Raw genomic sequence first — 13,594 nt, 5'->3', positions numbered from 1 at the left:
CACATTGTTGTGTTTTGTAATATTCATTATGAAATAATGGCACTTAATAAAAGATACACAAATAAAATGTATCTAAGCTGCCATTGTCAAGCAATATCGTTGAAAATGTATAGTAAGAATCAGCTTTCCACCCCATTTTTAATAAATATTTTTGGACTAATTATAAACTAAGAGTTAAACATATATTAGAAACTCGAGCATAATCGAAATCCATTGCGAATGACTTACTAATATTTAAGAAAATACTTTTTGCTTCACTCACAGAATTCAATATTTAGTCTACCTAAATTCTGCTCGCCCAGAGCACAAATATCACGACGTCCAGACAATTTTTCTTAAGCATCAACGAATTATATGTTTTCATTTCCATAATTACACCTCGTTACAAATAAAATTATGCCTTAGTCGCCCACAATAGTTAGTCTTGCAATATTATTTCAATTTAAACATCAAATTGGGTGAAAAAAACGACATTTCAAAACCAAAAATGTTGACATTTGTCGTAGTTCCGTGTGCATTTTTTATCCATAAAATTGAACGTTTCACGCCAGTTGATAGACAAATTAGGTAAATATGTCAGTACACCGAACGAACACAACCACCTCGACGGAATATCTCAAAGGTAGTTAAAAAAAAAAAAATGAAAAAACGTAACTAGAGTGGCACCACCCGTGCCGGGTAAAAATTTTATTTTTCCTCCCTCCTCCCAGAGCGAATACACACCCTGCATGGTTCACCATACATGCAGTACACCCTCGCGCATATGAATTCATATTTCCTTGTAGACTAGTACGTCGTAACATGCTATAGATACTCGAGGCAATTTCCACCGAATTCGTGTACGCATCCGCGAATAACGTTGATCGCGCGAACGTCGTGATCGTCGTCCTGTTGTTTCTGTTTTCCATTTCCCGTCGAAACCCTAACTGACAGGATAATACCTGGGTGCATTCGAGCTCCTGGAAAAAACTGAATAGCGATAGAAATATCGCGGCTTATCCCTGGGATGTCCCATGTCTCTCGTCGCGATAGGTTTTCTCAAACGAACTCGACCTGTCCGGGATCCTCGAGATTCGCGATCGGCAAACGCGATTGCGGGGGATTCTGTATGAATATTCATTCGGCTACCGTCGTTCATCGATCCTTATCTCGCGCTCTGGCCCAAATCTTGATCGCCCGACGAACAATTATCGTCAACGCCATCAACAACATTCCCCGACGATCTTCTCCGAACCACTTGTGAATCCCAAACACGTGCTCGAACTGTTTTCTTCTCGACAGGACTTTGGAAAAGATTCCACCGCGGACGAATTCGCCGAGGGTAGGGGCGCGAAATTCGAATTCAATTCAGATAACAAAGTTGTACACTTCTCTCGAAACTGTGGATTTATTGAGAACTCCGATTCTTTTGATTTATTTTTTCTTTTGTCAGAGATTTCTTATAAGAGTCAATCTCTCTGCTATCAAAACATATTCTTTTAGAGATTTGGACGATTAATATAATATAATAAAATATGGTCGTTTGAAAAGTTATAAATGGAAAAAATACATGAACTGTATATACAATAGTAAATCACTACATCGTGACATTATATCTCAGAAGGATATACCTATCTACAAAAGACCAGCGGACTAACAATAAGTAATTATACAATGCTGCATAAGTATAAATATAAATATATGTTTACGTACATATTATACATATGTATGTATATAAGAGATTAAGATGGAATGGATAAAATATCGGTACCCCAAAAAAATCATTTCACATAAGATCTGGTTCTCGGTAACCGTTTTATTTTCAAAAAGTCTAGTCTTGAACTGTATTAGCGAGCTCCATTTTGCTCGTATGAGTTCATCAACGAAAATGTTCCTGTATAGGAGATATCGAGGATCGCACGGGAGGAGGACGTTAAAGAAAGGTGGCATTTGTAATTCCATCGAAGAAGCCCCTGAGGTCCGATTAATGGTTTCTTGTCGATATCGCTTCGCAGGAATTTCCCTTCGCCATGCGCATCTTAAAAGAGCTCCGAAGATCGGCGAGATGGTATCTCAGCTGTTACTGCTTATCGATTCTCGTCCTCCTGGCTCTTCTCTGTCGGATAGCCTGGTCTTACGATGCGATCGTAACAATGGCTTTTCTTATAATTACTATCAATTACAAAACCGATCCGTTCGCCTCCGGCACGCCAACCTCCCTCCCAAGAAGCTAATCATTTAAATATTTCAAATACCGCAAAGCACCATCGATGAAATGATACCTATCAAAGATAGCTCTTCCCAACAAGATTTTCTATACTTTTTTTTAAAATCAAATTATCATTAGTATTTCAATTTATATTAGGTAACCTAAGTTTTAGAAACTCCTTATTTTTAAAAATCAGTGTATTGACTTATGTGAAACTTTAATATGCGAATATCTAAGCAAAAGAGTCCATTTGTTCAATCTGGAAAATGGTAACAATTCAATTTGATAAAGATGTTATTCTTCGTGCATAAAAGAAAAAAAAGAAAACGTCATTACAATCGGTAAGATATATCTGATAACCTGAATACAGATATAACGTTTTGCTCTTCTACTTAATGATTAAGTACTTACTTATTTGCTTATTTAGCTGACTTCTCTCTTTTAGTTAAGTGCTTGTTAAAAGATTTTGAAAAATAAACCTTAAGGTATGAATAAACTCACCTGATGAAATGTTAGTATAGAACCCCCTTCGTTGTAACTCAGCTCCCGTTTTTTATTAATATTTTATATTTCTGATTCCGGTAGTTATTTAAATTAAAGTAGCTATACAATAATTATATCAATGATGAATTAAACAATTTCTATCTGGAAATGCGTAATAGACTTGAAACGTAATGAATCACTTTTGATACACCTCATATTTGAGCGCGGCATAAACTTAAATGTTGATGACTTCGAAATAATTGTTTTCCAAATAATATTCGATTACCACGTTCACTTTTCATCGGAGCAATTTATAGCCTGCAATTTCATCTCGCATATATCGCGATAATTTTCGTTCTTCTCATTGCCAAAAGAAGTAACAAGATTAAAACAAAATGTGCATAACTTGCAATTGTCCAAGTATCAATCCATTCAGTTTCAATTAGGCTTAATTGCGTATCAGACTGGCAATGCGAAATTAAACCGCTTTCACGGGCATTTGGCCCATTTATAGAACGAATCATAACACGTATCGATTATATTTTCCCGTGTCCACGTTCCAGATGAAATATAATATGTACTATCTCGACGAGTTGAGCGTCGTTATATATTCATCGTGCTTACCACGTTCGGTAATTAAACGCACAAATTACCGTGAACGAAAGGCTCTAACAACCGAAAATTAGTCAAATTGGAACATCGACGGAAGATCACCAGCTTTTCCAAACTTTATTAAGAATTATTAAAAAACTAAATCAATAAACAACATTCAACTTGAGAAAAAACTCGGGAAAAAATTGCCTGGTATTGTATCATTGTTTGATCACGTGTACGTTATTCTTCGTGTTAACAACATTATCAATGATTACGCGTTTTTTGTGTATAATTCTAATCGATTCTCAAGATTTATGGTGAAGTGAAACCCCCTTCAAATCAGTCGATTCGAATACAACACTTTTTTTAAGGGCATTAGACCAAACTGTCCAAAACTTTAACACATCACTCCTGATCATCTAAGAATTGTCCTGACACATTCAAAATTTGGATTTTTTAACACAATTTTTTAACTCAGCCCAGACCAGAATCAAAATGGCGTCGAGCTTTCATATTTCGATCAATATACAATTATCGAAGGCTCTGATATGAGAATCGAAAGGGTCAGGACAATTTTACGACAATTTAGAACACTCTAGTAATCGATAAACTTGCATTTGAACGGAATAAAGGCAAAAAAATGTTGTATGCGCTTGTATGCCAAAACGACGGTAATACGAGGTCTCGGAGTGAAAATTTAATTGACCTGAAAATCACAGATGGCGCAGGAGGTCCCTCTGCAGTCAATTAGGGCCCCAGAAAGCACGAATCCAGAGGATTTCTGGAGTTTTACTTCGATTTCTTTATAATTATTGTACGCAAACGACAGGTGGAGTATGCCATTTGGTACAATACCCAATATAATTCGACACAGCTGTCAATATAAAAACGAACGTCGACAACGTAGGCATTTAGAAAAATCTTCTTTATCGACGTCGACCAAGTTCCTCGACGTGTTTCACATCACCTTAAACGTACCAATGTAAACATATCTGTAAAGAGATTTTACAAGATTTTATTTCTCGTCACCGAGTTATTTTCTTAATTACTAGTCATTAAATCAATTTCCACAGTTCCTTAGAAACCAAGATTTTAAAAACTTAACATGATAACTTCCTCTGTCCGGCCTTCAGCAAGAAAACATAAGTGATCAATGAGACTTGTCCTCGTCCAATTGTATTCCTGTGAGAGCCCCTCGGAAAGGCAAAATAAAAAGGTGCATCGTGAAAGACAATCCGGGCAGTCAACGATACGACTCGTATCGTCCAACTTAGTCGCTGCTGGCGGAACTAAAGAAAATTTTAAATAACACCGAAACGTCCATCAAGCCAACCGTTCCGATGTTGGTCCGTACTGGAAATGCTAGACATGTCCCCCGGGACATTTTGCCTTCTATTTACCAACAGATACTGCGACCATCCAGCCATCGTCCAGGACGGGGATCCCACTTTGCAGGTTTTATTTCGACATCCATCCCCGGGACGACGTCCGCGACAAGGACCGTTCCTCATTTTATTCGAACCCTGTAAAAACTCCCCTCGACACGTCCTACTTCCGGCTGTCCTCGCAACCTGCGGCATTGCCAATCAATGCCTTTTACAATCCACGCGACTGTCTCCTCGCCAGCCCCGACCTGGCCTCCGCCTGTCGTCACGGTAATTGGTGCTTCGTTAGAGTTCGACTCGGAGTTTTCCAATAGCGCGCCAATGAGGCGACCATCGGGATGCAAATGAAATCCAACCGATCCCGAAGGACGTCCATGGAGGCTGGTCAGTCTCGCCACCACGGTTCCTGCCATCCCGATACACAAACATCCACTCCAAACAAGATATCGTATAAAAAATCGTATCTAGGTTGTTTTAACGGCGTTCACCACCAAAGTGGGGACGATGACTTCCACCGCTAGATGGCATTAGCATCGAATTCGGTGGGAGGTAACCAAAACGTACTTTCTCGCTCGGATGAGGGAGACGCGACGCATAATGGGCAGTGTTTAGCAACGGGCGAAAAATGTGTGCGTATTTTGCACGTATACAACTCACACAACGGCTAGACGCCTCTGGACTAGGCGCCGAAACGTGTGTGACACTCGGCCGCACGCACACGCAAGTTGGACGCTCCGCCTAGAGTCGGCAACGGTTGCTAAGGAATGCCCAAATTCCTCGCGAGAAACTCGAAAATCCTGAAAAAGGTGCTCCACGGGGACAACGATTTTGAGCGTATTTCTCAACCGATTGAGCTCAACGAGTGCTCGTTTCAAAGATAAAATGTTGACGTATGTTTATGTGGGAGCGATTTTCGATCGAGCACCTCCTTCCTAGGTAAAAGGACATTCAAATTATGTCGTTGCACTTTTTTATATGAAAATGACCACTTATCGAAAATTGTTCCCATATAAACACAGGTCAACATTTCATCTTCGATGTGAGCACTCGTTAAGCTCGATCGGTTTAGAAATACGTTCGGAATCGTTGTCCCCGTGAGGCCCTGCAAAATCGCTAGAGTGGTGAGCGCCCTTAATGCATACGAGTGTCCTTGATAAAGATGTCTACGGAACAAGTGCTTTTGCACACAAAATAAAGCCACGATTATTGATTTGTATTAATTAAACATGCTGCAAATTATGTTTACTAAACACATGAAGGAAACAATTAGATCGGCGATAAGCAATTTCATAAACGTCAATTTCAACCTGTCGGTTGTAACGATATTGTTTCTTCGTTTGAAATCACCTGCCGGCGATTCCGAATAACGTACCAACGACGATTCACCGAAATGCGAATAAAATTCGAATAATGTTGATGGACTTTAATAGGAGCTGGTCAATCGCAATGTCCGAGTTTCCTGCCGTCGAAATGCACGTCCAAATATGCAATCTGCTCTAGACTCCCGTTTGTCCTCCGGAAAATATTACCAGTTTGTTTAACGTAAGTATACGTTCTTAACTCACGAATGAACGTAAGTCATTATAAAATGCGAATCACCCTCGCAAGAAATGATTTTTACTGCGTATGTGACTGAATAAGAGGACCGGAAGTAATCGATTTGAAAAAAGTGAATTTCATCCTGGCCCGTTCGAGGTGGTGATAATTGGTGCTTCGTTAGAGTTTGTTTCGGCGTGTTTGAGTAACGTGCCAGCGTGACGATCCATCGGAGTGCAAATAAAATCTCAACGATGCCAAAGGATGCCGATGGACGCTGGTCGATCTCGGCGCCATATTTCCTGTAGTATAATAGAAACGTCCAGGCATCAATTCCAAACGCGTGTATCGTCTCTAAAAATAATTTCGCGGTTATTTCAACGTATATCGGCGTTCTTGACGCGCGGAAAAACGACAGCAATCAATGAGTGATGTCAATCAAACACGCCAAATTGTTTTTATCGTATACCTGTACGTGTGAAGTAGACGCAAAAGTAGAGTCAGGCGACGAAGTCTATTGATTTCATAAGCCTAGTTCCGTCTAGTATATCCACGGTAAGGATAATTGGTGCTTCGTTAGAGTTCGTTTCGACGTTTTCGAGCAATGCGCCATTGTGACGATCCATCGAGATGCAAATAAAATCCGACCGATGCGATGCCGAGGGACGTTGATGGAAACTGGTCAAATCCCACGTAACGTTTCCAGCCGTCGAATTAACTGAACTATGGGAACAAACCTATGTTGTATGTGGACGTCTGTGCGTTCTCCAGGGATTATTTTTACACTTTTTTAATGCCTTGAAATATCTTTGAACAATAATATTTACAGGCATGAAATGTACAAAATGACCGTGTAAACGGTATTATTAAAATTGTATTCCAGTATTTTGTAAGATTTTCGAAAAAAATGGAACCGTCTGCGTAGATTCGTCGATGCGAAAAATGCCAATATCAGTTTGATCTTTCAATACTTGTGACAATTATCGTTTCATTTAACTCAATAATTTCCAGTGGAAGGTAGTCGTATAAGCCGACTCATTGGAATATAAAACTAACAGAATTTGTTGAGAATATCGGAGCTGAAAAATCGAATCGTTATCGTTAACGGACGCAGTCGTAACACGTTTCCTACCTTTTAAGCGGTTTTATCGTCGAAGATATGGGAAGGACGGTGAAAATTTAAAATACCGAGTTTCCGCAAACCGATTGAGGAAATTGATGACTGCGAAAGCTTCTTATGTCGGCTCAAGGCGTCTGGCGTCGCGTTTCTTGCAACGAGCGTGTACTTATTTCAGCTATTCGATCCATCGATCGATCGGATCGGTCGCCATTCCGTTCAATCAATTCCGACCTAAATAACTTCGCAGGAGGTAAGATGTCCGAGTTTCCTTAAGGAAGATTAAATCCCTTTTACATATCAAAAAACTCGTGAAGGTTTCGAGACAAAAACATTTGAGAGAATCTCCTAGTGTTATGTAATGACAGAAACGCGCTCTGCGCACCTGAGCTCGAGCGAGACGCTATTCCATTTTCCAGGAGAGGCGGAGGAGTAGGGATATCAACGCTTCCACGAGTACCGTGGAAGAAATCCTTCCAACGTTTAAATAATTAATCAAAACAAGTAAAACATTACACGTTCGTTACACTTTACTTGAAATCGATCGCTCGCATTCACACGAGGAGACGGCATAAATTTTAATCGTGCCGGTCGTACCGGACTCGATAACGCGGTTACGATTTACCTTTGCACGACCTGTAATCGGAGTTGGCGGCCACGCTGGGTCGGATTTAAAATTAAAGCGATGGCTCCTTAATGAAAAACCGATGAAGATATATGAGACACCCTTTAACGTCCTACCGCCGAATTATCGTGACTCGCGTGCTCGATCCAGCACGGCCCATCTCCATCCCTTTCGCGAGCTCGACCAGTTAAATCTCGCACGGCTCGGGACGGACTTGGTCGATATATATATTACCCGATATACGCGCATAATATCTCCGGCTCTCGCGATGAATAATGCAGTCCGCGTGTCACGCATAACTTCCCTCCCTCCTGCCTCCTCCCCCTTTTACGCTACCGCATCTCGTGCGGATAATACCCTGTCTCGAGAATTCGGCCGAATCGAACAGCCAACGAAAATAACAATAATCCCGCCTCGTTGCCTCCCGATAACAGCGGCCGTGCACGCATGCGGAGACGCGTGCATCCATCCGCAGACGGGACACGCGGGCAGACTCCTTAAGAGGCTTCAAACTTGGCGCCATGTCACGTGGTCCTCCTAGCGGCTTGGCATTCCGGAGGTTTTCGAAGTTGCCGTGCAGCACCGAAATGTAATGAAACCTTAGACCATAAATATCTAGACCTCCCATGGCAATGGAAAGGGTAAACTCGAATACCACATGGACCCTGGGTACCGACGGCGCTCGGACCCAATCAGAATTTAGACCATACATTTATGTAGACCGCTTTGCACTGGAAGGGGTAAAGGAATGTACCACGTGTCCCGACGACTGACCCGCACAGTTAAAGCCATTCTGCTTACTGAAAATCTGGGAGTGGAAGGTCCATTGCGAGGTCTACATATATATGGTTTAAGATTGAAACTGGATCACTTACCAGAGTAGCCAACCTTGATGTCCCTCCCACTCGATGTACGGTCATGTTCCACATTTTTTCCCCGTTAAGAAGTAACCTCGGTACGGCAATACGTATGATAGTTATATTATTATTAATTATTATATATATAATAATTAACTATTCCACCGAACGGGAGGAGCAATACGTGCGTGCCAATTAAACAAGTACAGCCATATTTTCTCCGGTGGTGGAAGAGAATCGGAGCGCTTTCTTCCCCTATCTGCAGCACATATATGCTTATAGAACCGGATTCAAAAAGAATAGAGTGCCATCGTTTTCCATCTCTCTTGGTTACAGTTTGATTGTGGGCGAATAGCTGTAACAAGCGTTCCAGTATTGGTACATTTCAATAATGTACGGTCATCGAATCCTAACTTTAACGCATTGGTGTTTGTACAGAAAATATCGATTGAATTTTTAAGAGGATTGGAAAGTTGGCGTCGTCGGGTGAGTTCTTCAGCAGTTTGACTTCCCGCTTGTTTTCAAGGTTAGGGCATAGCAACGATAGGGTCCTGACGCGTCAACCACTGTACCAGAAATACCCTTTGCTGGTTTTGAAAAATGTTCTGGGTTAACCGACGTGTAACAAAAAAAAAACGATTTTTTTATTACCCGTTTGGCAACTAAAAAAGAAGAAAGTCGACGTGACCACCCCCGCGCTGTATCTTTAGCAGTAGTCTTACCTGTTGATTTTTACCTGTATTTTATTCTCCTTTCGTCTCTTATAGTCGAAGCCATTCTTAACGGTGACAACGTGATTCATTATCATTGTGTTCAGAAGGATTACTAAAAAAATAGTGCTATCTCGTTCTCGATATTCCGTAGGCGAAGAACGAAAGAATCTTTGCTATGTGCGGAAGAATAGATTGCCTGATCTACGTGTAATCGTATGGGACATACGACAGCAAGTATTCGCTCGAGTACGTGGTATGGGTGCTGCCACTCGTAGACTATAATTATAAGCTGGTTTATTGCAAAGGTAGGACGAAGCCGTTCTCGTCACGTATGCGCTCTCGTCGTCCCCCGTCGCCTTGGGCGCTTTTCGGATCTTTTCTTCGCAACTCCTCGGAGCTACGAGGAAATTTCGCAGAAATGATCGACGCGAGCTCCAGGTCGCTCGCAATCGCCGAATACACTCTTTGAGAAATTAAGAGCACCGTCGGGCGATGCCACTGGTGCTTTGAAAGTCGACATTAAACGCTCTCTCCATTAATCTCCCTCTCTCTGTACCGCGACTGTCGCGTCTTCTTCAAAGGGTGAACTGCCCGCGGAAATCTAAGTATTATCTGCGAACGAACCTATCCAAGGTGTAACAATCGTTTGGAACGCCTAAAAATTTATTATAAACATAGATTATAATCATAGGTAAATAAATTGGTTTTTAATATATAGTTTCTAAGCAAGCATCTGCTTTCTCAATAAACTACGCCTATTAATATATACAATAGTACAAGAAACATCCTCAACGAAAGAATAACATCGAAAGAAGCCTATATATAAGAAGGTCCAAAAACGTCATACTCGATACAGAAGGCTATAATTCGATACTCCTCCTTTAAACACGTTATAACACCATATAGACTCATACTTCGCGCACACAATATTGCCGCGTTTTATTCCCTCGTTTTCCTAGCAATATTATGAAAGAGATGAACAATGATTCTATTTCCAAATAAAGAATCAATAATTTCGCTTCGACTAGAATCTCAACAGGGAATATTTTTTGTAATAGTACGTATAGTCAAATCTGAAAGAAACTATTATCAGTTATGTAAAAAAAATATCGTAACTGTTGCTTCTTTTGAAACAATGATTAATTAAAAAAAAAATTAGTAATATACACATGTGCAAAATTGACTGACCAAAATTACCAGGTCATCTGTACTAAGAGAATGATATCTTTAAAATATATCAACATAAAATATGTAGTTATTATTTTATCATTTATTTTATAATTCGAGATTAATATCTTGCAGATTCGACCGAATCTCAAGAGTCGCGGGAATTCTCGAGAAGAGAATCGAGGTCACTCGGATGTCGCAAAAGTAATGACGAAATTAATGTTTCAGCATGGGTGGGTGCATTAAGTGCAGCGGTCTCACGTGGGCTGGCTCCCTTCGTCGTCGGGGTGTGTCACTTGGCGAGCACCAGACTCGTCGCCGTGTTCGGTGGCCTCTTTCTGGCACTCGCATCCCTCTTCACCTCCTTCTCCGTGCAGATGCACCAGGTCGTCTTCAGGTACGTTTACTCCGGACGAGAATCGATCACGTTTTCCGTCAAGGCCGCAATCCTTGGATTCACTCGTGCTGACCTATAGGACTTTGCGCATCTCAAGGGAGACCCTATTGACCCAATCCTCGTGAAAAGGATGTAAGGATATAGACACGAACAGCCATTTTCCAATGTTTCACTTTTCATCCCAAAGGTTAATATTTACTTGTTTATAAATTCACCACATCTAAACGAGCGCCCCAAATTCAGCGAACCGAATTGACTCACGTATATATGTTCACTCATGAGAGGGCAAAAGATGTCCGAATATTTGATTCATGTCTGGCTGTTGACTGTTACAGTCTCGGGATAATTGTTTTTGGTTAAATGGAGTGCACGCCAAAGCAATGGCCCTGGGACTCTAGGGGCAAATCATTGAGGTATTTGTTTCAATATTCCGTTCAAACGATCAGACGTTATTTTTTAAAGTAATCAATATTGAGATCCTTAACCGCGCGGAGAAACGCGATTCTGTGTAATTCAGGATAGTAATGGTGATTAATATTTGGATTATCAAAAGTACTAGATAGTTGTTTAAGAATTTACTCTCTTTAATTTAAAAGAAAAACTGTACAAAAACGATCATTTTTATTTCAAAATTATTCTGAGACGAAGTTTCAAGGTGTACCGTTAAACCGAAAAAGGTCAAAATACAACGAACACGAGAAGCTTCCTGGAGAGAGGAAAGAGATATTCTTAATGGCGCAACTGATGGGAAGGGTTCAAGATTTTCCTATATACATGGATGTGATTTTTGCATTTTTTTTATGCAAGACTGAATTCGCGCGTTCGAGTCCCGTGATTCATTTGTGGATCCCTCTTAGACTTCTGAGCCAGAAAGACCATAGTATGATGGAGGTCGCAAGAAGAGATATCTCGTTAAGCAAAGGACCTTCAGAGGTTCCCAGAGAACCAGGAAGGTATGGTATCTGGATCTCTCACTTCTTTGTCGCGTTCGAAGATTCGGAGTCATCCTGAAGGAATTTTCTCTTCCTCGCTCCGAGAAACTCGAGAAGTCGTTCTTTATTTTCTCTCAAAAAAGAAATAAAATGTGAACCGATCAACGATAAGAATTTAGCTACCAAATTATTTTTAAAGTAACGCATCACTTTCCTGACATTTACATTTATATATACAGCTATGTTGTACTAAGTTGAGTAACGTATGGAATGGCACACTCCATGTGTCGTTTCAATAAAATAATTATACAGAAATCGAAGTAAAACTCAAGAAATCCCCTGAATTTATGATTTTTGATACTTAAATCCATTACGGCGCCATCTGTTGCAACCAGTGGCAACTAAATTTTTAGTCCTCGAGCTCTTACAGAACGCGTGTTCGTAATGGGATAACCGGAATTTTCCCTAGTATGTATATAACTTTTCGGGACATTTCCCGTATGAATCTGTAATGCTCGATTACTCTAGTATTCTAAATTGCTATACCTAGGTCCTGAAAGTCATCGTTTTCTATTCTGAGCTTTGAAAAAGAATAAAATATCAAAAATATGTGTTGACAACCCCACCTTAGTTCTAGTTGCAAAAAAATACAAATTTTTTCAGTGAAATATCTTGGATGTCAAGACTTTCCTTATTCACGTTCACCGTGCACCGAATCGTTAGTAGTTTCAAACGATTCGGTGCAATCGGATCGGAGAATAATTTTATAAATCATTTGACGCCTGGGGGATCACTCCCATCACCTTAAATTCTCACATACCCGTGTCACCGTGTCAAGTCAAAGCTATATCTGAAAACCCCGAAAGGGGAGACCGTGCGCGAGTCCGAATGTCCCGGGGGTTAAAGTTAGAAGGTCGAATCGACGTAAGAGGACTCGTGCACCCTCGTGGGTGCACTTGGCTCGCTGAAGACGGGGAAGTCTCCTTACTTTCCCTTAAACAAGAGCGCAAGCTCTCCAAGCCGGGTGTGCGCGGCCACGTGATTTACCTTTGCAAAATGCAACAGCTACGGTCTGGTCCTGGGCGCAGCCGCCGGGATGGTGCGGGAAACTGCCGGCCTGGTGCTGGGCCATTACTTCAGGAAACGGAGGGAGTTCGTTGAAATGGTGGTGCAAGCCGGCACGGGGGTGGGAATAGCTCTCTTCAGTGTCTTCTATCAGGAGGCCGTGGGGTAAGTTACTACTTATTACCGAGCCCAGGCATGCAATGGATCCAATAGGAATGTTCAATTACGGGTCCGAGTCATATCGAGAAAATCACCTCCCGTCGACGTTTCCTCCTCGTGATACCGTTACATCTGTTGATTCTCTCAAATCATAACTCCAATCTGTAAACCAAATTTTGCTCATGGAATGCAAATATTTCCAGCAACGCAAGATTGTGGTTTCTAGAGTGCTTGGCTCTAAGTAGGAATTGAAAGACTCTTTAAGGCTCTTGTAATGCGTTTCGATATTTCAGTCTTTGTTTTTTATTGAACCGAAAGAAACAGATTTATGAAATTGCGTGAAGTCTGAACGCCTTAGACTTCGTGAAAATAAATC

The 13,594-nt window shown here is 41.0% G+C and overlaps 1 protein-coding gene across 1 annotated transcript in view; it reads left to right on the top strand.

The window, feature by feature from the left end:
• LOC105698890 (monocarboxylate transporter 2) overlaps window positions 1-13,594 on the top strand; it is a 77,974-nt gene that overhangs the window by 42,515 nt on the left and 21,865 nt on the right. Inside the window, exons 5-6 of the mRNA XM_012423511.2 lie at window positions 10,894-11,062; window positions 13,060-13,224. Of these exons, the coding sequence (XP_012278934.1) occupies window positions 10,894-11,062; window positions 13,060-13,224 (334 nt within the window). The remainder of the gene's footprint in view (window positions 1-10,893; window positions 11,063-13,059; window positions 13,225-13,594) is intronic.

This window comes from Orussus abietinus, unplaced genomic scaffold (assembly GCF_000612105.2).
Source record: "Orussus abietinus isolate OABI.00-Male unplaced genomic scaffold, Oabi_2.0 scaffold268, whole genome shotgun sequence".
NCBI lineage: Eukaryota > Metazoa > Arthropoda > Insecta > Hymenoptera > Orussidae > Orussus > Orussus abietinus.
Note: the sequence above shows the minus strand (reverse complement) of the source record. Positions and strands in the feature narration are given on the sequence as shown.